Here is a 25,663-nt window from a genome sequence, read left to right as displayed (position 1 = left end):
TTTCTTTCTTTCTGTCTTTCTTTCTGTCTTTCTTTCTTTCTTTCTTTCTCCCCCTCTATTTATTTTTTTTCCTCTTTATTTTTAATTTGGTTTATATGAATATTTCTTCCTTTAATACCTTTTATTTCATTTATTTTATTTATATTTAATTTAGATATTTTCCCCATTATTAAGCATGAAGCTACACACAGATACACACACCCCAGCAATTTGCCAACCGTTTCAATGTCACATGCAGATTTTTGTGACGTATCATGTTGTCGACGGTCCATGAAACCGCTTCTTACTCGACGGTCCGACCGTCACCAGCCTCGCTTTCTACTTCCTCTTGAAGTTATTTAGACAAAAACACTGCTCGCTGTTGTTGTTGTTGTTGTTGTTGCTACTAAGAAACCTCAACGTACAAAAGCTCCTTTATTATGAAGAAAACCTTGATGCTAAAATGTCTGTAGTACGATTTTTTTTTTTTTGTCCTATTTTTGAGCTTTAAAACCTCATGGAATTTCTGTAGGTAAATTTCTACACGTTTAGTTTTTTTTTTCCTTCTCCGCATCCCTTCACATCACATCACACCTCCACACATTTCCACTAAACTGAATCTCAGCAGCACTTTCATCGTTATTGGATTTTTTTTTTTTTTTTGACCAGATGGTGATTTCCTTCAGCTCCTGGGCACATGACTAAGCACTCGATCGAGCGATTGATTTCGGTCTACAATCAGGATCTCATTTTCAATAAAAGTCCATTTAGTCTGCACGAGACTACAATATGTGCTGTAAAATCACACACCATGTGCTTTAAATTACGGCGCGGTCGTGCTAATCGGCTGGAAGTGTGACACGTGCGTTTGCGTCTCGGGCCCTCGTTCCCGGCCCTGTTGTGATATTATATTTTAGACTTTATTTCTCCATATGCTTCATTTTACATTGTGTGTTTATGCATATGCATGGGAAAGTTTTAGAAGCTCTGAGCCCTTCGACCCCTCCTCCTCCTCCTCCTTCCCCACACTTCAGTTGCCATATGTGGAGTAAACGGTGCCCTTGAAACGCTAATGCCGGCAAACCTGCCTTTTTAAACTCATTTGTAAAACAGGAACGGCTGAAAATGCAAATGATGCTGACAGGGTTGGCGACGTGTTAGCAGAAACCAGGATAGATGGTTTTGTTATAGACAAACTTGTTGCTCTAGTTTTTTTTTTTTGTAATCTCAGCGCTATCTGGCTAAGTATGGTGCATTGTTCAGTCTGCTTGCGTATCTGCTGATGATTATCGTTAGCCCTAACCCTTCACCTAGCATGTTCGCCTCACACCTCCAGGGTCGGGGGTTCGAATCCCACCTCTGCCTTGTGTGTGTGGAGTTTGCATGTTCTCCCCGTGCCTCGGGGGTTTCCTCCGGGTACTCCGGTTTCCTCCCCCGGTCCAAAGACATGCATGGTAGGTTGATTGGCATCTCTGGAAAATTGTCCGTAGTGTGTGAGTGTGTGAGTGAATGAGAGTGTGTGTGTGCCCTGTGATGGGTTGGCACTCCGTCCAGTGTGTATCCTGCCTCGATGCCCGATGATGCCTGAGATAGACACAGGCTCCCCGTGACCCGAGGTAGTTCGGATAAGCGGTAGAAAACGAACGAACGAATGTTTAAATGTTGGTTGAAAAATGTTCAAACTGAAATAAAGTAAGTAGCATATAAAACACTAGTTGAGGTAACAGAAGACTGTCTGCAGGTTGTTGCATCAACTCACGTCTCCGACTCTCAGCCCTGTGTGCTGATGCATTTATTATTCCCCAGACTTCTCTGTCTGACACAGAAGCCACTCGTTTCCTAAACATTTAGATAAACAAGGTAAAAGAAGCCCCGATTGAATCAAGCGATCCCGATCATCCAAGCAAAACGAATGCGACGTAGCTTCTTTAAAACATCCGAATCAAACAGAGTTATCAGTTCAAACTGGTTAGGACTAAAGACTGCCATGAAAAAAAAAGAGAGAAAAAAAAGAAATCTAAAAAAAGAATGAATGTCGTTAATCCCAGAAATGTAGAGCAATATATCAGCTTTAGCAGAACTGAGAAGACGACTACGGCGCGGGTTTTGAACTACAGTGTTGGATCTTATTGATGTTAGAAGTGAATCGATGTCTTCAAACAGAAAGTAAGAAAGTTTGCTTTCCAAGTATGAGGTTCTGCTAGTGAGAACTATCAGGTCAGACGAGAATGTGACCACAGCACGGATTTAAACCCTTAAATCCTACACTGGTTGTACTTTTTCTACATCTACAAAAGCTTCAAACTAGACAAGCATTCTACTCCAATCACACCCTATATCAGGAGCTTATAATGTGTAGAAGAGCGTTTGTGCTGCATTGTAACTCCCCATTTCATCCTCTAGGTGGCACTCCGGTATCATGAGACCCTTCCAATCTAGCAGAAACCTCTGGAGAAGGTTGTCGGTATAATTACGCAGATGGCAGAGCTAGTGAACGGGTTGAACTTGAGGAGGAGAGCACTCATGGTGTTCATTTTTATGACCAGAAAGCCAGGTGTAGCCCAATCAACCCAATCATCACGTGACCAAAATGTCCTCCAGATTTTCTTCATTGAAAAAAAAAAATAAAATAAAAAAAAAAAAAGCCTTGCTGCTGTCTTATCAAGTTTAGCTGATTGCCTTTGTGAAAGTGGATAAAACTCTCAGCCTGGAGGGGGAAAGAAAAGAAAGAAGAGAAGCAGAGCGAGAGAAAGAGCGAGATCGGTCGTGTTGGATGTCATGCCTTGTTCTTCACAGCAGAACTGATTCTCGAGGACAGAAAGAGGAGAGAAACAAGAAGAAGGGGGTGGGAGGAGGAGGTTGAGGAGGAGGAGGAGGGGGGGGGACTTGCACTCGGCTTGCCTCTGGTGGTCTGGAGGGATTTGCGGCACTGTTTGTAAGAACAGGCCACGCTTATCCGAGCCTGGAGCTTGAACGTCGTGTAGATGTACACACACAGTTGGTCTTTTTCCATTCATGACTCTTTGGTCAAATTTAGAAGTTGCCGGATGAGTGGGTTGTGCGGATCCTGATGGAGGAGGACGAGGCTCGCTTGAGATGATGCCATCTCAGTCGTCAGAGACAGAGAAGCCCAAGTAGCTTCTGAACACCAGGACAGAATCTGTGCAACTTCTTTCAACCTGCCAAATTTGTATTTTTCTGATGAAAGAAAACTAGGAACAGAAAGAAAGAAACCACTAAGGAAAGTATTCTTCTACTCCAAAGTAGAGCTGCAAATTCCTCCGGGCTTTTATCCCCCGATGGAGTCTGTGCGTCGGGTGGAAAGAGATTAAAACAAGAACAAACTGGAGTGGGGAAGAGACAGAACACATCCTAACATGTATTTCTTTTCTTTCCTCCATTTTTTGTCTGCACTGCACTGTGCAGCCTTTCCATTTACATAGCCTCATCTCCTGATCTCTCTGTCTCTCTCTCATTCTTGCTGGATGCTGAAGCTGAGACTCCCCCTTCCCTCCCTCGTTCTCTCTCTCTCTCTCCCTCCCTCCCTCCCTCCCTCCCTCGCTCTCTTTTCTTTTTTCCCTCTCTCTCTCTCTCCTCCCTCCCTCCCTCCCTCCCTTTCCTCCTTCTGCTCTCTCTCTCTCTCTCTCTCTCTCTCTTTCACATAAACCTCCGGAGCTGCATTGCCGATGCCTCGTGGCCACGGACTGCTTCGACTCCAGGTGTTCATACGTCCTCTCGCATTTTTAATGGAGTAGAGCTCGTCTCATTCTCGGATCTCCTGTAGTTGCCAGAACCAAGATGTGGCTCGCGCATCGGACCAGCTGGGACCGGCAAAGCATCTCTCAGGATATCATCCTATAGATCCCAGGGAGAAACTTTTGCATACAGTCTCAAGGCTGTTAAAAAAATATATACCTGGCTTCTTCTTGTTTCTTGTGTCCTAGAACCCATAGGAGTTTCTGGCCACCAAGTACGGAGAGCTTCCTCGAGGCTTCCTCGTTCACAAGTGTTATTATAGTCACCTCCGTGTGTGTGGTGAGGTGGGAAATCGAGCAAGCTGTAGGGAATAGACTCGGATTGCTCGTTCCGGCTCCGAGAGTGCCCTAATTTTATGGGATTTTTTTTCTCCATCATGCATGAAAGTGCTGTCATTCTTGCGGCAAAACTGTGGATTTTCTCTGACTGAGGAACTAACAAGAAAAGGCTTTTCTTATCTAGCTTTGGGTTTATTTACACTGCTGGCTGCTGGTTGCCTCCTCTGTGGATTATTTTGCCTTTTTTTTTTTTTTTTTTAAAGTGTGCGTTCTTGCGCATACCGGTATATGAGTGTGAGGAGCATGGGACGCCGGGAACGCTGAATCCTGAATCTGTCCTGTTACGCTCTTCCTCCTGTTTTCTCCTCTCAGGGGATGATGCCTGGGGGCTGGAGCCCAGAGGCTCTTGTCTGGCCCTCGGCTGGCCGTGTGGCACTTTGCCTTGTGACCCTGACCCTTGGGGTGACATGGGGGTCTCATCATGCAAGACCGGGCAAACATCACCACGCAATCCCAGCTGCCATCCACAGATTACCCGCTTCGCTCCGTGCAGGACATGGTGGGTATCTGGTTCTTAACTCCTTTTGTGATTACCAGAATTTTTGAGTCTCAGTTTTACCTTTGTGGCTAACATCAGATTAGCTTGATCCCTATTTGTCTGCCTCAGCATGTTACAATTATATCCATATCTATGAGCTCCCTATGAAGATTAACAGGGATTAGCGGGCCACACTTGCATCTTGCCGTACCTTTGGCCCGTCTCTGAGCTCGGCCGCATGTCGTCGCGATTATAGAGACATCAACGTGGCCCATGGGCTTATGATGCCAGAGGAACATGTGGGAGAAAAGGAAAAGATCTCTCGAATCAGGAAATAAGCTTTGAGATGAATGCACCGATATTTGTGTAGCCTCCATGAATGAGTATGACATCATCTCAATACTCAAGTGAGCCCGAGTTGGATTCTTTTTAAGCCAACTCTTTATGTGTAGAGAGCTATGTGGGAGTTTTGACGTGTAAATGACGTTAGTTCCCGTTTCTTTGCTCTTGGCAAAACCGCACAATGCTAAGAATTAAATTGTATTAATAATTGTGTTAAAATTCAACAAAAAGGGGTGTTAATGACGGCAGCGGTGACGACGACGCTCCGGAAACGAGTGAGGCAGTGGATTTAGGCAGGATTTCGTTTGCCGAGAGCTGATTGGGTGGTGTGAGGTTTAGAGTCCTGCTGAGGCGGCTGGAGAACCAATTAGGCCGCTCGGCTGGTGTCTGTCTGCGAGACACACTCATCTCACTCATCTCTCTGTGGAGAAGCAGGAAAGCTTTTCTTCATGTCTTTCCTCTCTGGACTTGTGTCAGGAACCGTCAGACACTCGGAGGTGTCTGATCTGACGTCGTTAAATTACATAATCCAATCTAGGATGCAACTTCATGACCGATAATGAAATCGAAGGTCCATCACGCATCAATCAGTGATGTCTTTTCTTTTTGTCTTTTTTTTATTTCCTTTTTGCTGTTATTTTTTATTTTATTTTTTTTGCTGTATTTTTTTGTTTTTGTTACACATGATTTTTGGGGGGAAAGATTCATGATGATGTTGGATAAAATGTTCTAAGCTCTAATAGCTCGAAAGGACATCTTCATTAGAGGAACAGAGAATCTAAAAAAAAAAAAAAAACACTGCCATTGGTTCTGTATTGATTATCATCTTTCCACAGGGTTTATTTAAACCAATCCACCTCTTCTTTTCTCTTCTCCTCTCTTTTTTTGAGTACTTTCTTTCTTTCTTTCTTTCTTTCTTTCTTTCTTTCTTTCTTTCTTTCTTTCTTTCTTTCTTTCTTTCTTCCTTCCTTCTTGTTTGAATCTTCTCCCTTTTTTCTGTATTTCAGCCCATTCTGTCCTTTGTCTTTATTTGTCTCTGCTCTCTTTTACTTTCTTCCTCTTTTCTTATCATTCTCTCCTATCCTCTTCCAATATGTTTCGTTTGATCATTTGTCTGTTGTCTAATATCCTTGCTCTTTTCTATTTTTTTTCTTTTTCCTCATCTTTTTTGTTTCTTCTTACCACATTTCATCTTTGTCTCGTCCTGTCTTTTCTGCTGCGTTCTTCTCAGGAGCTCGGTCGTGTGTTTCAGGTCGTTTCCTCTCTATGACATCCCCCTATAGAGCAGGTCGGTTGTGTAATGACTATAATCTATACACAGGGGCTTGTTTAAGCTACAGCCCTAGCGTACTGTTCTCATTAACAATGCGCCGCCTGCTCTGTGTTTCCTGCCCATTTGTAAGCGCGGCACGGCTCTGACTCCCAGGTAGGCGGTTCTTCCCTGTTTTAAATACCACACTCTTCATCTGGAAGAGTCTCACGTCAGGTCTCGTTTATTTAGATCAAGATGTCACCCAGATATCTCAGACAGTAGCTCGCGTGCGTGTTTCCGCCGCTTCTGTAACCACCTACCTTCTTTTGTCATCACTGCAAAAGTATTTAGCACTCTGATTAGCCCAAACCGCTACACGACCACGTATCTGATGCTTCATTTGCCAGACAGAAATAACCGCTAATACTCAAACTAACATCACGCAGATGTCCAGAGTCAGAAATTCAGAATCGTCCCTGCTACAGTTTTCTACAAACGTCTATAAAAGTGTCATTTTGTCAAGTGGAATTGGTGAAATGATGCCGCATTCACAGATCCGAGAGTGCTTTTAGACAGTCTGGGAATGCTTACTGGCAATGAAGACAGACATTTCTGCAATTTGTATAAAATTACATAAGTGGAGTCGAAAATATGGAAAGACGGATAAAAAGTAAACGACCGGACGCGTTTACGTCTCTCTATCAAGATTCCTTGAATAAGAAATAAATGAATGCAAAAGTTTTGATTCATTTTAAAATAGTTTAAGAATTATAATCGATTACTGTATTACAATGTTATAATTAAATGTTATAATTAAAACCATTAGAAAAGGATTCAGAAAGAAACTAACAATACATGTGGTACTGTAGCTCAGTGGTTAAGGCGTTCGACTACTGATCGGTAGGTCATTGGTTCGAATCCCAGGTCCACCGAGTCGCCATTAACCCTCAATTGCTCAGGTGTATAAACTGAAACAAAAATGTAAGTCACTCTGGATATGAGTGCCTGATAAATGCTGTGAATGTAAATTTAATAACGTCTTGGACTAATGGCAGCAATTTGATCTGGACATATTATAAGTAATGAGTTATTCCCTTCCTCCAAGGATCAACAATTTGCTCAGGAGTCGAGGTGTAATTCATGACACCACTGAGATCTCACCTCATGGGATTGGCAAGACTTCACTAAATAAATAAATAAATAAATAAATAAATAAAATGCAGACGTTAACTTCGGACGATTGAAATTTCTCCCCATGAGACTTTACACCATTCACCTTTTTTTTTCTCTTGCATGTGATATATCTTTCCCTTCATTCTGGAACGTCAGTAATTGATTTATGTGGTGAGGGCGGAATGATCCATGTACAGGAAAATTACCGCCGTCATGTTTAATAAGGCTCCATTTCACCGAGCCTTCTTTCCTCTGCTTCACCGAACAATATGGGGGCTTATCACCGGATGGATAGATGGATGGATGGATGGATGGATGGATGGATGTGTAAAGAAGGAGGTGTAAAGAAGCACTGTTTTCCTCCGCTATCAGTTTGTCTTTACTCTTCCCTCTCTTTGTTCTATCTTCTTTCTTTTTACTTTTATTCTCTTCCACATGTTCGTTTTGTTTTTGCATTTTTCTTACCTTTTTTTTTTACCTTTCCTTTATATATTTATCAACTTTTCTTTTCTCTTCTCTTTATCATGTGTCTCTAGATTGGTGCAAAGAAGGCATCTTTGAAGAATTATCGATTTTTTAGGCCGTGTTCTTGCATGACTTCCTCCGTATCGGGATACACACACACACACACGCGCGCGCGTGCACGAGCGCGGTCTCGGATCGATGTAGAGATTCCGGATTGGGATGTAAGGACAGAGTGGACAGATTGGACATCGGAGATGTGCTGAGCTTTCTGTTACCTGGACAACCAGAAAAACACAGTTCTTAATCTCTGAATTATTCACACAGTAATTCTATTAAATCTTTCAGCTTGAAGGTTTCAGTGGGAAAATTCACACGTGTGGAGGTGGAGATGTGTGGAGATGTTTAGATGGTATAGATGTGTGGTGTGGAGGTAAATACAATATGTTTGGAGGTGTAGATGTATGGAGGTGTAGATATGAGGAGATGTTTGGAGGTGTGGCGGTGAAGATGTACAAGGGTTCAGATATGAGGAGGTGTGAAGGTGTAGATATGAGGAGATGTAGAGTTTTGGAGGTATGAGGAGGTGTGGAAGGTGGAGGTGTGGTGTGGTGTTGTGGACACGTGGAAACAGAAGCAGTGATTTTTAATGCTTTCCACATGGAAGAAACTCGGTGACCTTCAGAGGCTCTCGGCTCCTGGCTTTAATGTAGCTTTAATGTGCGTCTCGAATCCATCTGTCGTATCACAGAGCGCTGTGCAATTTACCTGATTAGAATCAATTCTAACAGCTTCTACCTGCTGCTAATGAAGAAACAGATTAAACACCTGGCTCAATAGTGTGGAAGCTGAAAGAGGAGAGAGATGAAGGAGTGGGGAGAAGAAAGAAAGAAAGAAAGAAAGAAAGAAAGAAAGAAAGAAAGAAAGAGGGAGGGAGGGAGGGAGGGAGGGAGGGAGAAGAGATTAATTTCAGGTAGCCTTTGTCATGTAAACATAAAATAATAATAGCTCATGTATAATTATGTTCATGGTTCAGATGAATATTAGACTGAGTAAGGGAAGGAAGGAGTGAAAAAGTGAGGAGTGAGGGAGCGATGGAGTGAGAGAATGAAGGAGTGAGGGAGTGAGAGAATGATGGAGTGAGAGAGCAATGGAGTGAGAGAATGAAGGAGTGAGAGAATGATGGAGTGTGGGGGTAAGAGAATGAAGGAGTGATGGAGTGAGAGAATGAAGGTGTGAGGGAATGAGAGAATGAAGGTGTGAGGGAGTGAGAGAATGAAGGAGTGAGGGATTGATGGAGTGAGAGACTGGGGGAATGAGAGAATGAAGGAGTGAGGGAGTGAGAGAATGAAGGAGTGAGGGAGTGAGAGAATGAAGGAGTGAGGGAGTGAGAGAATGAAGGAGTGAGAGAATGAAGGAGTGAGGGATTGATGGAGTGAGAGACCGAGGGAGTGATGGAATGATGGAGGTCTGAGTGCTGCTTTTACTCGTCTCTCTATCTGCTATCTAGGACAGGATGAGGAATGAGTTCAACCCCCAAAAGGCAGGGTCTGAATCATGATCATAATCTCTCTCTCTCTCTCTCTCTCTCTCTCTCTCTCTCTCTCTCTCTCTCTCTCTCTGTTATCACTCATCCTCTGTCTCTTTGTGTTTGTGCAACACGAATATAACGCCAGTCGATGCTGAATCCACTGAATACTAAAATGTCTGACTCGTCTGAAATGGTCAGCTTTTTTTTTTCACAGATATTCTCTATCAGGAAAACACACACACACACACACACACACACACACACACACACACACACACACACACACACACACACGATAAACAGAGCTTCTGCTCAGAATTTGAATTGAAATCTCACACGCACACACACACACACACACACACACACACACACACACACACACACACACACACACACACACACACACAGTCTGTAATAGTCACTAATAGACAAAAATAAGCAAAAATCTAAATATTTTCTTTTTCGGGATTCATTTAGAAATGTTTTAGAAATGTTACATTTTTATAATAAAAAAAGGAAACCTTTGACTTCTAAAGCTCTGTCTAGTCCGTGGATGGATGGATAGATAGATAGATAGATAGATAGATAGATAGATAGATAGATAGATAGATAGATAGATAGATAGATAGATAGATAGATAGATAGATAGATAGATAGATGGATGATTAGATAGATGGATGATTAGATAGATGGATAGATAGATAGATAGATAGATAGATAGATAGATAGATAGATAGATAGATAGATAGATAGATAGATAGATAGATGGATGATTAGATAGATAGATGGATGATTAGATAGATAGATAGATAGATAGATAGATAGATAGATAGATAGATAGATAGATAGATAGATAGATAAAACAATAAAGTTAGCTTGAAAATAAGAAATAGACAAAATAGAAATAGACAAAGAAATAAATCAAACTTAAAAATTTCACACAAAATGTAAATAAACCGTAAATAGTAAGAAGGTATTTGAACATACAGTATAACGCATTCATCAGTTTAACTCGTGGCTCATAAACACATCGTTTCTCATTTTGTGTGTTTTTCCCTTCAGCCCACAGCTGTGTGATTTGTAAGTGTGGGTCATTTCCCTGCCCTGAAGGACAACATACGCACTTTCCATTCCATCAGCATTTACATCATGTCCCGCTCAGAGCTGAAGCCGTAATGAGGGCCATAAATTAGTCCTGGATTCTTCTTCTTTCTGTCATTGTGCCGATTTTGAAGCTGAACCCGTGAAGCTGCTCGGCTCCTCGGGGTTGTCGGGGGTTATGAGACCTCTGCGCTGAGCTCTTTAGTCTTTTCCCTGTTCTAACACGCCGCATTCGCCTCCACGATTAACCCACGAGTTCAACAGCAGGACAAACGCTACGACGTGTGAACTGGTTTAAATGAGAGGTTTGGTCTTACACTCATACGGGTGCATTAGCATGACGTTTGTTTTGTTGTTGACTCAAATTGTTTTACATAGATTCCTTTTTAAACAGATTCCTTTTTTAAACAGATTCCTTTTTAAAACAAATTCAATTTCAAACATATTCCTTTTTAATTAAACAGATTCCATTTTGACAGATTCCCTTTTAAACAGATTCCTTTTTAAACAGATTCATTTTCAAACAGATTCCCTTTTAAACAGGTTACCCTTCAACAGATTCCTTCTTTAAATCACACTTTGTTTTCAAACAGATTCCTTTTTGAACAGATTCCTTTTTAAAACAGATTCCTTTTTAAACAGGTTCCTTTTTAATTAAACAGATTCCATTTTGACAGATTCCCTTTTAAACAGATTCCTTTTTAAACAGATTCATTTTCAAACAGATTCCCTTTTAAACAGGTTACCCTTCAACAGATTCCTTCTTTAAATCACACTTTGTTTTCAAACAGATTCCTTTCTAAACAGATTCCTTTTTAAACAGATTCCATTTCAAACATATTCCCTTTTAATTAAACATATTCCTTTTTAATTAAACAGATTCCCTTTTAAACAGATTCCCTTTTAAACAGATTCCCTTTTAAACAGATTACCCTTCAACAGTTTCCTTCTTTAAATCAGATTTTGTTGTCAAACAGATCCCTTGCTACACAATTCACGTTTCCATTTGCGTTATGAATTTATTATGAATTTCGGAATTTATTCCCAAATTATTTAAGAGGACACAGAACAGGAGGGTGCCATGGCAACCAGGCAACAAACAAACAAAAAATAAATATTAACTACATCAATAATGAAACTATGGGGGGGAAAAAACCCCACCAAATTATCATCAAATAAAGAAACAAATGAATATCAACAAACAAACAAAAAGAGCAAGAAATAATAATTTTTTTATGAGCACATACTTACATAAATATCAAATAAAAATAGAAAAAATAAATAGGTACATATAAACAAGCAATAAATTAATACATAAACAAACAAACAAATAAATAAATATATAAGTGAAATTCCTCAGCGTATTCAGTGCAGTAATTCTTAAGGGTGGAAGGCAGGTGTGCTCAACACTTTACCGACATAATCAGAAATTAATTGACTGTGAAAAGGTCAAAGTGAGGGGAAAATAAAGCAATAAAAATTCAAAACACAATTTAAGGTCATATGAATTTGCCATTACCATACAATTGACTTTAGTTTTCATGGAGGACATTTTATCTGAGCGTGCAAATGCTAATAGAGCTGCAGGAAAGGAGGAAACACTACTTATAGTCATCGGTCACGTGCAGGATATAGAAGATTTAGAAGGATTCGCACTCTGGACTTTTTCGGTGAGGATTTTTCAGAGACTGTGATGCCGTGTGCATAACGCAGTGACTAACTCTGACTTAAATGCTACTTTACTTCCTTTCCCTCACCTAATCTCTGATAGTGCAGCCTAAACCGAGGGAATCGTGAGGCTCTGGCGCTTTGCCCTCCTAATGACGGGATTCAGGCGGGGGGGGAAATGAATAAAATAATAAACCTATAAACCCTCAGTGAGGTTGCAGAACCATCGTCCTATAAAATAAATATAAAATCGACGATGTCATTACCATTTTTTTTCCTTTTTTCGATTTACAGTTGTGCACCTGCAGCAGTGTGACTGCGGCGACAGGAAACGCGCAGCTCTAATCCTTGCTAATAGGATTGGGAGGGATTTCACCATCTCAGCCCTCTTTCACTCATCTCTCCCAGCTTCCACACTGCTGCCAAACGCTGATAAAACACTCCCACGTACCAAAAAACACCATCTCCCAGTGTCGCACACGGCTTATCCGGCATGTCGCTTGTAGGTGTATTTTTACAAGTCGCCCGTGGCGTCGGAAAATAACGTTAGCGCAAAAAGGAGCAGCACCCGTTTCTACATGGGTGTTTATTGACATGTTTATTCCTGCTTACATCACATCACATCATCACATACAACACACTGCTGGAGGTTTTCTCCACAAACACACCTGAGTCGACTCATGGGCTGATTAAAAACGCCGGATGGGGATCGTTACGTTTGGTACACGCCTTGTACGTTTCTCTCGAGCTGTGCTGTCTGAACGAGCTGCAGTTTTATCTCTGGATTGTTCAATATGTGAAAAGATGTGGTAGCATAGTGGTTAAGGTGATAGACTAATCTGGAGTTCGAAACCCTAGGGCCAACAATCTGCCACTCCAGGGCCCCAGAACAAGGCCCCTAACCCTCAATTGCTCAGCTGTATAAATGCCGTAAATGTAAATATCTATTTTCTGAAGTAATACCCGAGATCTTAACATACTGTACGTCAATGGACAAGATGAGCATTTCTTTTTGTTCCAGATGTGTGTCAAATGACCATCGTAACAGTGTAGCAAAGTGGGCACGGTGGCTTAATGGTTAGCACGTTCGCCTCACACCTCCAGGGTTGGGGGTTCGATTCCCATCTCTGCCTTGTGTGTGTGTGGAGTTTGCATGTTCTCCCTGTGCCTCGGGGGTTTCCTCCGGGTACTCCGGTTTCCTCCCCCGGTCCAAAGACATGCATGGTAGGTTGATTGGCATCTCTGGAAAATTGTCCATAGTGTGCGAGTGTGTGAGTGAATGAGTGTGTGTGTGTGTGCCCTGTGATGGGTTGGCACTCCGTCCAGGGTGTATCCTGCCTCGATGCCCGATGACGCCTGAGATAGGCACAGGCTCCTCGTGACCCGAGAGGTTCGGACAAGCGGTAGAAAATGAATGAATGAATGAATACATGAATGTCCTTTCCCCTTCTGTGGATCTCCAAAAATTGTCTCCTGTATTGTTGTAGAACAGGGGGAAAAAATCTAAGACTTAAAGCATAAAATCTTGGCACCTCTGCATTACACCATTTAGCTCAAGCTCTTTGTCTTGCAGACTCAAATGACTGAACCCAAATAGGAGGATATTTAATCCAGCAGTTTCAGGTCAATGATTCTCCTGTGTCTCAGGATTATAGCGAGCATGAAAGGGGAAATGCGAGACGTCTCGATGAGTCTGGCTGTGTGACAGCGATCAGTCGCCGGCAGTCAAAGCGATCGGCGTTGCTCTGTCATAGGGAAATAATCAAGTTTTCCTTTACTGCTTCAGAAAACAGCTCATCTAGTGCTCTAAGTGTTCTGTTCTTCTCATACCACAGCAAATTTCCCACTATTTGTTTATGTTAATGATAATGACCCAGCCGAAATTTGTACAGAAACGTTAACGGATTAGAAGTCGTCGTCATTTTGTCGTTTGTACACTGTTAGGACATGACTTATCATTCCCGATCTTGTTAAGTAACCTGGGACAAAGCGCAGGGTCAGTTGTGACACATCAACCCTGGAGAAAAAAATTGCTCAGGTACCCTACGATGGCAGTTTTGTGGTGCTAGGGCTTGAACCCTTGACCTTCTGATTGTTCAACCTGTCTTTTAACCACAGAGCCACCACTGCCCCTAAGCAGTGATGAGCAAAACTGGTGGCTGGGGGTTGGGCTTGAAAACTAATCAACACCGATCCAGAATTCAGCAGCTCTGTGGTATACGAAAGACTTCCCAGGCTTCCGTCGTGCTCCGTGACTTAAGGGCCTGCGGGAGCTCGGGTCTTCTGGAAGCTCAGAGGAGCACTGCAGAGAACATTCTGATAATGTGCTTTCTGTTCATTTCCCTCATCACCCTCACTACGATGCTACTCGCACTGCTGTACTGAATAAAACCCGGCGGTCTCTATGCGTTTCTCTGCTGTGCGATTTGTCATTGTTGATTTCGGTGCTTCGAGGCTCATTTTGCTATCTAGATAAATGAGCAGTGGAAAATAGAATCAAAGACGAAAAAACTACGAGCGGAGACGCAACGTGTCCTCTGCGACTTTTTTTCCTAGAAGGAGCATCGATCATATTTATTAACCGGATGAACTTCCTCATTAATCCGGACCACACTTCAGCTTGATTTCGATACACCGTAGCTACTTTAAATCCCACGAGAGTATCTTTGGAGACTTTTCGTTTTTTTCTTTGACGGAAGGCTCTTCTCATTGCAGCCCGTCGTTCGAGTCTGTGCTATCATTTTCCCTGCATTTCTCCGAGCGCCTCGCCTCACCTCCCCATTTTCCGCCTGGCTTCCTCTGTGTAATTATCTCCTCTCATTCTCTCTCCCATCGTGCTTTTTTTTTCAGTAATTGGAATTGCTGTTGAACACCACATCTGTTGGCTGTGACGGTGAAAAAAACACCTAAATGATGTGAGCTTTGCGGTTCTGATAGCCACTAAAGTGAATGTTTATCAGGAGAATTACCGAGAGCGAACGCACCGATGATGCCTTTTCCTCCCCAATCAGCAGTGGGATGTGTTTCAATGAAGCTATACAAAGAAGCAATTATGCTTAAAGACTAGTAATTTGTTAATTATTTATTTTCCCGTACAAACAGCACACGAGAAACTGCAACGCGGAGGTGGATAGATGGAAAAAATGAGAAGAAATAAAGCAGGAAGTGATTATGTTTAGTGATTTTGTACAACCATGTAATAAAGTCTAAGACCAGAGGCTAGCTGCTGGACAAGTTAATTAATACAATTTAACTTGTCAGCAGTAGAAGAGAAGCTCTTATTGTAATCCCTTGAAAGCTCTGAGGGAGACACCGTGGTGGCCATGATGAGCAGTGTCAATGTGATTTCTTTGGATTTTACACAAATTTTGATGGAAATTAGCCAACGTTAATGATGAGGCGTGCAGCGGGAACGACGGTGTCGCCTTCCGGGATTTGAAGCACAAGATCCGGCACGTCCTCCATTTTCATACACTGACTATGTTCTCTCCATAGCTGTGTAAATACATTCGTCACCCTTCGTTTTGATCCGTAACACGGTCCAGTTCAAACACACGCCGGCTAGATTCCAGAAGAGGCAATCGTATTAACCTGTGAGGGTAGCGAGAACTGAGACGGGCTCCAGATTGAGTGACAAATTAGTTAGATGCTCAGGTGATCATCAACTGTCAGGAATAAAGGAGGCTTCCTGGGGCTTGTCAAGGAACACCAAGGACCAGGCTTCGTATGAATCTGTAATTAGAAGTGGGTGTAACTGATATGTCAAAGGATGAATACCTGAGCGATTCCTTGTCTAAAGTGGTTCCAAGTCTTTTAGAAAGTCGAACCATTAACAGAGTGTAGAAACTAGGGCACTGTATATTATAGAAAAAATCCAACTAGAACCCAAAACGAGGGATTTGAGGTTCGCTTAAAGATTTTAAGTACGATCCGTAGTTTTTTTTTCTTTAATAATATTTTAAAGATTTTTTAATAAAATTTTTAGAAATTAACCATCCAGACAACCCTTGGCCCTCTGTCAGAATCCCTGGGATCATAGAGTCAGCTAGAAAAACTCACCATCCAAAAATAAAAGGTTTCATTTAATGCTCACTGGTCCCCAACCTTTTTTTCGCCGCGGACCGGTCAACGTTTGATAATTTTACCGCGGCCCGTGAGGGGTGGGTGTGGCGGCTATACAATTAAATTAATATTAATAATTTTAATTTAATTGTATTTAAACATGCCTTTTTAACTCACTACAACGCTAAATCAATGAGAATCCTGAGCTTGTTTCTTTACAACGAGACGGTTCCATCTGGGGTAATAGGAGACAATGACACCCGAAGTGTGTCGCTTATGTCCAGTTTATTTCGTTGTTTTGTTTCGGTTGCCGTCACTGCAGAAATCCCCGCTTCACACAGATAGCATGTCGGAAATGGCGATAGGGATGTAAGTGCTGTGGTGACAATCTCAGGGTATTCCGCCATGACTTTAATCCAGAACACCGGCAGAGTTTCTAACTTTCTAACGACGTCTGTTTCGTGCTCATTTTTGCTAATTTGTGGGTTAAATTTGAGCAAACACAATATACACGTACACCAAGCACTGTTAAACATGACAAAGTACCGGTGAACAGAGAGAAGAGCGATACACACCTTCTGTCTCCACCAAAGCTACAACACCACTGCCGCTTGCAGCCGCTCAGCTCCAGAAGTCACCTAAACCCGGCCCGATATCATGATATTTTGCGCATGCGCGGTATCGGTGCGGCTTTAGGTGACGTCTCTCAGCTCTGGGTTAACCTCTCGTCCATGGAAAGTCGCACAAACCTGAGAGAAATACACCACAGTTAATAAAATGGAAATAATTTAATGTTCCTTGGGTGGCCCGCTACCATTTGGTCCACGGACCGGTACCGGTCCGCGGCTCGGGGGTTGGGGACCACTGCTCTAGATAGTGCATAATGCTCTTTTTGTTCCTCTGGGGAGAACTCTTAAAAATTGTAAGTAGAATTGTTGAGTTTTTCTATCTAAATTTAGAAAGGGAGGAACATAGAACCATCTGAAGAATTCCCAAGTAGTTGCGAAAACAGGGACAGTGTATACTTTAGGAAAAATAGTAACGCCATAAAATGGGTCATTAATTTGGCCCTATGGTGGAACCCTTGGAATCAGAAATCACATAAGATACATTAAGAGGGAAAACACCACAACATATAAAGATCTCTTGAGGAGTGTAGAAAACTTGAGAAAACTTGAATATCGTATACGTAGAAAAAATGGTTTTAAGATGGACTGTATACAAACTGGCCTATTTTGTTGATTTAGAACCAACTTAAATTTTGGATTCATCAAAAGTTAAATGTTCAACAGCATGGTGGAAAGATTGACTCAGCAGTGCTGAATGTTCCCTGGGTATAAGTCTTATGCAATGTTTTGGACCATTCCCTAGAGTTACTTATTTAACATCTGCCTTTCAGCAGGAAATTTCAACCCAGTGTGATATCATTATTTTAAAATTATTACCACTTAATGCAACAGTCATTAAGGCAAAAAAACAAAATAACACTAGTAGGAAAAAGAAAGGACAAATTGTTAGAAGAAAAGTTAAGTTTTCAAATTTTTTAAAGCTGGGAGGTTGGTGATTTTTGCAATGAAATATTTGGCCTCTATTGATGGTACTATGGGGGGTACGGTGGCTTAGTGGTTAGCACGTTCTCCTCACACCTCGAGGGTTGGGGGTTCGATTCCCGCCTCCGCCTTGTGTGTGTGGAGTTTGCATGTCCTCCCCGTGCCTCGGGGGTTTCCTCCGGGTACTCCGGTTTCCTCCCCGGGTCCAAAGACATGCATGGTAGGTTGATTGGCATCTCTGGAAAATTGTCCGTAGTGTGTGTGTGTGTGTGTGTGTGTGTGTGTGTGTGTGTGTGTGTGTGTGTGTGTGTGTGAGTGAGTGAGAGTGTGTGTGTGCCCTGTGATGGGTCGGCACTCCGTCCAGGGTGTATCCTGCCTCGATGCCCGATGACGCCTGAGCACAGGCTCCCCGTGCCCCGAGGTAGTTCTGATAAGCGGTAGTAAATGAATGAATGATGGTACTGTGATTATTGTCAGCATCATTAGACCAGTATTGGTGCACCTGAGAGTTTGAGTAGAGATATAACAACGGACAAAGATGTCATGTCTTGAGAATTAGAAGCTAATATTTGCTCTCTTGCGTGTAGACGTATTTGTACTGTCAGAGTACACGTGCAATGGATTAAGTTGTAATCCCTGGTATGATTACATTTGATATGAATAAGATTTGATATTGAGGCAGAATTTTCAACAACATCCTGGAGACGAAGTTTACTCTCTGGTTTTGTCTGTGTGAGAAGCAAAATGTCCCCATATTCATTAGGAATACCAAAACCAGAGAGTAAACTTCGAATAAAAAACAAGCCGACGCTGTGACGGTGTTGCTGTTTATCTGCATGGACATTATGGTTACTTTTTCAGCAGTCTCAGAAAAAAACAATGAGATTAAACAGATCTCTTGATTAGTCAAACGGCCCAATTCCACCTCCTTCCACAATTTGCAATCTGTTTGGCCTGAGGACTGTTTGTTTGTCCAACTATGAAATGGCCTGTGATGAGCAATCTGAAGCCGAACTACCTCCAGCCGGTCAGGCTTCCTTATGGATCTGTTCCGTTTACGGGACTTTGGCTATAAGGATGTCTCCCATGTGGGGCTGAAGATGAATGAGCGGGGCGGTGAGCTGTAACGGTTTATATTGACAGGGCCATATAGATACCAATAGTGCCAGACTTATTAAGCAAACACAAGGACGGCTAGCAGCCAGTGGCTACTGATTTAGCACCAGCAGATGAAGTCCACTAAAGTGCTGCCCAGTTCTGCTAAAGACAGCCAAGGGTTCATCATTCTGAATGATCGGCTGGAGGACAGATAGGGATCGGATGATCATGTGCCGATGATAAATTCTCGCTTAGCCAAAATGGTGAACGAAAAGAAAATGATAACATGAATGTCTAAAAACGTAGGATTTAAAAGCATAAGTCTAAAGGAACTTCACTGTTGGTGGATACTACTGTACATAGAATTTCTACCTCTTCCTCTAGAAAACCTTTTCTATACTTAATACATAAACCTACATTGGAATAAATTTAAAATCAACATGTGAGAACATTCGTAACTTTTAAAGAAAGGGTCTCCGATTTTTGAAAGCCAATGTTGACATATAAAATCACCAAAACAAACACGCCCCTAACCCAAACGGGTCCCACACCTGTATCGATAGCTCCGCCCACACATACATACGTAACCCAGGTGACTAACGGAAAGAAACGTGTCTTTATCATAGCTGAAGGGAAGAACAATACGATTGTAGATAAACAAACAAGCAAAAATGACACACAAGCATAATCATGTAAAGGACAAAGGCATATATTAGTTCTGTGTAACAAAGCAAAACCAACGTTACTCACCTATCGAGAAGGAAAAAAGCGCCTCGGCGTCTTAAGTAAAGTCGTCCACATTCACAGGTCGGAGTTTCCCGAGTCGATAACTCCTGAGCTAAACACTGTTACTACACAAAACGCGGTTGTAGCTGCCTCTCTACATTACTACGATAGAAAAGAGGTGTTATTTGTGTAGTAACAGCGTTTAGCTCAGGAGTTATTGACTCGGGAAACTCCAAAATGTGAATATGTGGCCAACTTCCTGCTCCTTCAGTTCTCTCCAGCGCTGGAAAGCTGATCCTATATTAACACGTCCTACTTCTTGTCCTTATCGTAAGTCTTTCTTCTCTTTCTTTCTTTGTTTTTATCCTCCATGTCGATGTTAAAACCGCTTTCTGCTAATGTCACACATGCGTACTGAACACTCTCTCTGCCGCATATTGACAAGCCCCGCCCCTTTCTGCTCATTGGCTACACGTTTGTTTTGTTTTTTGTTTGGTATTTGGCCCGATTCAGTTTTCTGAAGCATTTCTCAAAAATCGGAGACCCCGACTTTAATGGCACTTCTTTAGAACATGACATGGAATTTATGGTTACAACAAGCACTGAACATAAGGAATTCTTTAGTATGTCCCATTTGCGGAAGCAATAAAGGTTTTAAGTAATTAACCATCTTAAGAAAAAAAAAACAGGGACATCTTACTGTCTTTGAAAATTTGCTCCAACTAGTATCATGGATGGTTCTTTGGTTTGTCCACTCTAAGTATCAGAGGGTTTTCTTTTCAAAATTGGTTCCAATCCTTTAATATGGAAGAAACATTAACCATACAAAGTAAAAAAAAAAAAAAACTGAGCAGAAAAGAGAAAATAGGGACATCTTATACTTTTAGTGAAATTTACAAGCTCACTAGTTCACAACTAGCACACACGGTGTTCTCTGATTTGACCCTATGTGGAAACCCCTAGACTCGGAAGGCTTCTCTGTCAGAATGTACCTTTTGGATGGTAGAACTACTGTATTAATCATCCAAAGAAACCACAAGGGGACTGTATGTTATATCTAAGGAGAAGGTTATATGATTTCCATTTGGTGAAATCAGGCAAATCAGATCTTTTTGTAATCATTCACTTCAGATTCGAATAGACTTGCAGGGTGATTATTCACAGCGAATGTGAGATCTCCAGCCCCCTATATTTCACAGCTTGCTAATAATAGCCAACCACAAGGCAGCACTAAAACAGCCCTTGATTAGACATGTACATTTTTCATGAGTGAACTCACAAACCGGAAAGCTTTCCTTTCTCTCAAAAGAAAAGTGAAAATCTGAAGCTCCTGAATTAGTTAACGACGAAACAAAAACAGCCAGGTAAGGAGCGGAAATTACACGTAGGCTTAATATAAGTGAATCCGACAATCCTTCCTTTGGCTAGAGCATTCTCCTTCCGCATGCTAGCTCTTTTTCTTTGCTGTACAACAAGTTTGGACACCTTCTCAACATGGAATGCACAGTACGCAGTTCAGCAACATGTCAGGAGTTATAAGAACGTGTTAGGTCGACAGAAAACAAAGTGCCATGACCAGCAAAGTCTATGTAGGTTGAGATCACGACACTAACAGGAGACGACTGTATGCTGAGCATACAGTATACCTGGGTCCTGCAGTGCTCTTAATAAGGGTCGGCAGGAGAAAAAAACAAAGATGTACGGGGATTGTTTGGAGTTTAGACAGACAGAATGGATTTGCAGGACTCTCTTATTCCTCCATGTTGCATGGTGACATAAGCTTCATACTATAGAGAGCGGAAAACACAGAGCAGCTTCCCCGTACCATCGGAGGCAATAGTAAAGACCGTAGGAGCTCCTACTGTAGCAAAACAAACGGCATCAAGCTCTTCTGAGTGACTGGTAGTGATTGTGATATCTATCCAATCCTATGGCTAGTCTCGATAAGCCATTGTGCTTTTGCTGGCTTAAAGGTTTTTCTATTTTCTACCATTCATTTTTATATCAATAACCTGTTGGATTGTTAAACATGTTTGGTCTGGAGGTATTGATCAGTTTTCTATAATAGGAGCTCTGACAGTATCTGACAAGTTTATATTAGTTCTTATATGCTAAAGCTTCTGGTACCCATCTTCTGACCTTTACGATAAACTTACAGCGGACACCCTTAATTAATCCATTCATCTTTCCGTTCAACCTACTGTACACAACGGTCCTGCATCCTGTCCCGGTTTCCTTCTATTCTTGTTTTATTGTTTTCTGTCCTCATGATACTTCTTCATCTGTGACACGTTGCTGGATTCATATTTGAACAAACCGATGGAACCCATTTAGGTCTCTCCCTGGAATGTGGCTGGAAGTTTCTGTACTGTGGCATTTCAGTGGGCTAGCGATCAATCTTCGGTTATTATCTCGATGCTTGCGGCTTCATCTAATTGCTTACTTTGTCTGTTCTGTAGCTACAGAATACAATGAGGAATCTGGGGAAATCTCAGCAAGGTTGTTTAGGATACAGGAGGTAAATAGTTTTTTTTATGTTGTTTTTTTTGTATTTGAAATAGCGATATAAACTTAATGATCGGAATTGATTGCAGATTTCTTTGGTTCGGTCTTGTGCCTATATTTGACGGTAACGTCTATTTGTGACGTTATGTGTGGATCTATTCAGAAAGTGTGATGAGCTGAGATCGTCTGCACATACCGTAGGTGCCTTTAGGAAATTGTGATATATAGTAGCCTTTATTTCTATCACTAACCACGAGTTTTAATTGGATTCCTCCCTCTATTTCTGTGCACTGAATGTAATATAAGGCTCATTACAAGACCTACTACACCAGAGGTCAATGGAAAGACAGTCTGAGCGATTGGGCTTCGGTATGCAGCTCGACGGAAATGTCCCATGCACCCTTTTTTCTTTTTCCTTTTCTCTTTGTCTCAGTTTCTTTCTCCTATCTCCCGGCTCAGACACCGAAGCATATTTAAGATGCTAATCGGCTGGTTTGTGGAGGCCTCACGCTTCATTAAGTGCCGGCAGGAATAGGCTGGGGCGCTGAAATTTAACCCCATTACAGCGCCATTAGCCGCGTTCTACGCTTCCATGTCCTCGCCGCACACCTTCGCCGACCTTCTTTAACTAGACAGTGAGTGCTTAAAAAAGATGACATTTTACAAAAGATGTTCAGCAGCCAAAGAAAACGCAGATCCACTCTTTTGCTGTCCATCCAACCTTAACAGTTTACCGTGACATTTAGGGGGGGAAATTAAGAAGTGTCTAAAATTAAACGGCGGGAATAGAAAGAAAAATATAACGATAGAAACGAAGAAAACGCCCAAACCGAGAGCGTAATAATTCCAACCCCCTGCTATATCTGATGACTACAACAGATCCATATCAGCGTGAGCATCTCGGTCGAGGGAGAGAATGGAGCCGTGAGCTGAGGGATAATTATCCTCCACCCCTGGAGCCTGCAAACACACGGCACAGGATCTCACACCCACAAACCCCTCTGTATTTCAGACAGCGCCTGTAAACATTGAGCGATGAAATACGAATCCTGGAAGACTACTCGACTGAGTGGATGGTGGTATTTAGGGGATATTGTGTTGGACAGTAGGATGAAAAATAATAAAGATATGAGTGACTTGAGTTTCTCTGAAGGATATGTAAGAACATGGTGCTTCTGCACCCACGGTGCCCCCTCTGCCTTGTTCGCCTGGTATGGGTTCCATGTTCCACGTGACCCTGTGTAGAATAAGCAGTGGAAAAATGGATGGATAAATGAATGGCTGGGAGAATAGATAGTGTTTCTTCTCTAAAAACCAGTACTGCCACATGCTTGAGTTTCAGATAATACTGTTTGGTTTGAGTAATGCACCTGACTACAATTGCCCCAATGGCTTTTGTCATAATTCATTCTAGAGCATCCGTTGTTCTCTTTGAAAATCAGGTCCTATGTAGCACCCTACATGGATTTACTGTTTAACCCTTTAGGGGAACACTTAGAGATATTTTATGTATTATTATTATTATAAAATATTTGCTTGATTAAGGAAATGGGAAAGTGTTATGCCTTACCAAGCACCCCCTAGCTGCCAATTAGGCTCAAACTATTTTAACTAAATAATAATATACTGCCCTCACTATGTGTAGACAGACATAGCTATGTAGCAAGCTTAACACTCCTCCAAAAACTTGAAAACAGAACTAATCCAAGTACAATTTAATGGAAGCTGAAAAATACAACAGTGAAAGCATAGATGAACAAAGAATTTAGCAATAAATAGCACATCATACACAGCAGCAGTGTAAACAACACTGCACACCGTTCACATATCAGATATGCATATGCAAATATTCACACAAGCTTTAAAATAAATGTGCTGAAAATTTGTTAACAATAAATGCCCAGATTAACAATAAATGCCCAGATTACTTGAATCTAACAAGCAGAAGAGTACTTAAGACTCATATACACACACATCCTTTCATATAACATCTCCAAATACAACATCATGATCTAACAAAACATCAAAAAACATTCATTTAGAAAACACTTACAGACAATGCTTTTTCCAAGGATAAATGAAGTGTGAATGGAGATTTGTATCATAGGTGTGCACTCACAAACAGCTACCAACAAAATGGCTGAACAACATGTGCTCTGCTTAAATATACGCAGGTCACCAATAGAGGTCACTAAATTACAAAACCCGAAGGCTGAAAACAGCACAAATAAACCTAACATCCTTGATATATTATATTTATTTATTTACCCCTGGATACACATCGCCTGGGACACCCGGGAATCCGCAGATCCCACTTCGAGAAAGAAGGCTCTGGTACATTTCGTCAACCAACTGCACACCGATTGCTGCCTTTTCTTCGCAGCCCATCATCAAACATGCAGGACTTTCTCATTTATTCATCACTAACTGCTTCAAATAAAACTGTTTAATATCGTTCAGTTGCAGGATCCATGAATCGTTTTCAGCCTATTTGCTAGAACTTGGTTTGAAGACGAGGGGGGCACGGTGGCTTAGTGGTTAGCACGTTCCCCTCACACCTCCAGGGTCGGGGGTTCGATTCCTGCCTCCGCCCTTGTGTGTGTGTGGAGTTTGCATGTTCTCCCCGTGCCTCGGGGGTTTCCTCCGGGTACTCCGGTTTCCTCCCCCGGTCCAAAGACATGCATGGTAGGTTGATTGGCATCTCTGGAAAAGTGTCCGTAGTGTGTGGTCATCATAGACCTCTTCGTCTCATAACAATCCGCAATGAGATTTTTTAAAAAGATCTGTTAAAACCAGGACAGAGTAAATCAAACCGCATCCTTCCAAGTGATGAATCCAGTGGCCAGAAAAGAGTACAACAATATCTGAAGCTTTGAGGCTGATGTTGATGAAGTAACATCTTTGAGTTTCTGATAAGTTTAGTTTGTTTTGTGAAGTGTGTAAGACAACACGAGTCCTGACTCATTTTAGATCAAACTCAGACTTCTCAGTATCCATAAATCCGCTTCCATTCCACCAGTGTACCGGAGCGGCGGTGTAAACGGTACTGTACTGTAAACACAGTTCAACACTTGGCAACTTTCCTGAAGATCCTGAAACTTGTGTACAAAAAGACTACAACAGATCGATAAGCTATCGTGTTAAATAGTGCAGGCGAATTCTGTGTTTTTGTTCCCCTGAAAGATGTGCAGAAGCATGGCACTTCGCTCGGAATTATGATGTCAAGTTGAGTAAATGAAGGTCTGGACTGCATGGTGACGGCAGTGAGGCTTCTGTCTGCGCTCGCCTGCCTGATGCAGTGAGTCAGAATTGAGCTGAAATCTAGCTGGAGGGCTAGACATGGCATGAAAGGGCTTAATTAGAATAAGCATTGAGTTTGGACACACTAGATGAGTGATTTTGGGTGTGTTTGTGTGTGTGTGTGTGTGTGTGTGCATGTTGCCTGGAAGCCATGGCCTTGTAAAATTGGATCCGAAGCCACTGAGCGAGGTTTGCACGATTGCACCATAAAACTGAAAAGAAATGACCAAATATTGGTGTAGTGTTTGCTGAATGCTATGAATGTGCTTCGTAACTCCAATTTCATTTCTCTTGCTCGCTTCTCCAAGCAGGTGGGTGTGTGATAGAGAGCAGGCCAAGCCG

At 41.9% G+C, this 25,663-nt stretch overlaps 1 protein-coding gene across 28 annotated transcripts in view; it reads left to right on the top strand.

The window, feature by feature from the left end:
- LOC113650021 (neurexin-1a) overlaps positions 1-25,663 on the top strand; it is a 298,946-nt gene that overhangs the window by 140,686 nt on the left and 132,597 nt on the right. For 2 of the 28 annotated variants that reach the window (XM_027158049.2, XM_027158048.2), the window contains exon 1: positions 3,661-4,572. The exons of 24 other annotated variants lie outside the window; for them this stretch is intronic. In XM_027158049.2, coding sequence (XP_027013850.1) covers positions 4,389-4,572 — 184 coding nt within the window. In that variant the 5' untranslated portion in view covers positions 3,661-4,388. Of the gene's footprint in view, positions 1-3,657; positions 4,573-25,663 lie in introns of those variants that run through there. 2 more of the 28 variants (XM_027158047.2, XM_027158046.2) reach the window with 2 other exon arrangements.

The sequence above is a fragment of the Tachysurus fulvidraco genome, chromosome 7, assembly GCF_022655615.1.
Source record: "Tachysurus fulvidraco isolate hzauxx_2018 chromosome 7, HZAU_PFXX_2.0, whole genome shotgun sequence".
NCBI classification, from domain to species: domain Eukaryota; kingdom Metazoa; phylum Chordata; class Actinopteri; order Siluriformes; family Bagridae; genus Tachysurus; species Tachysurus fulvidraco.
The sequence above is the reverse complement of the archived record's forward strand: the minus strand, read 5'-3'. Positions and strand labels throughout refer to the sequence as shown.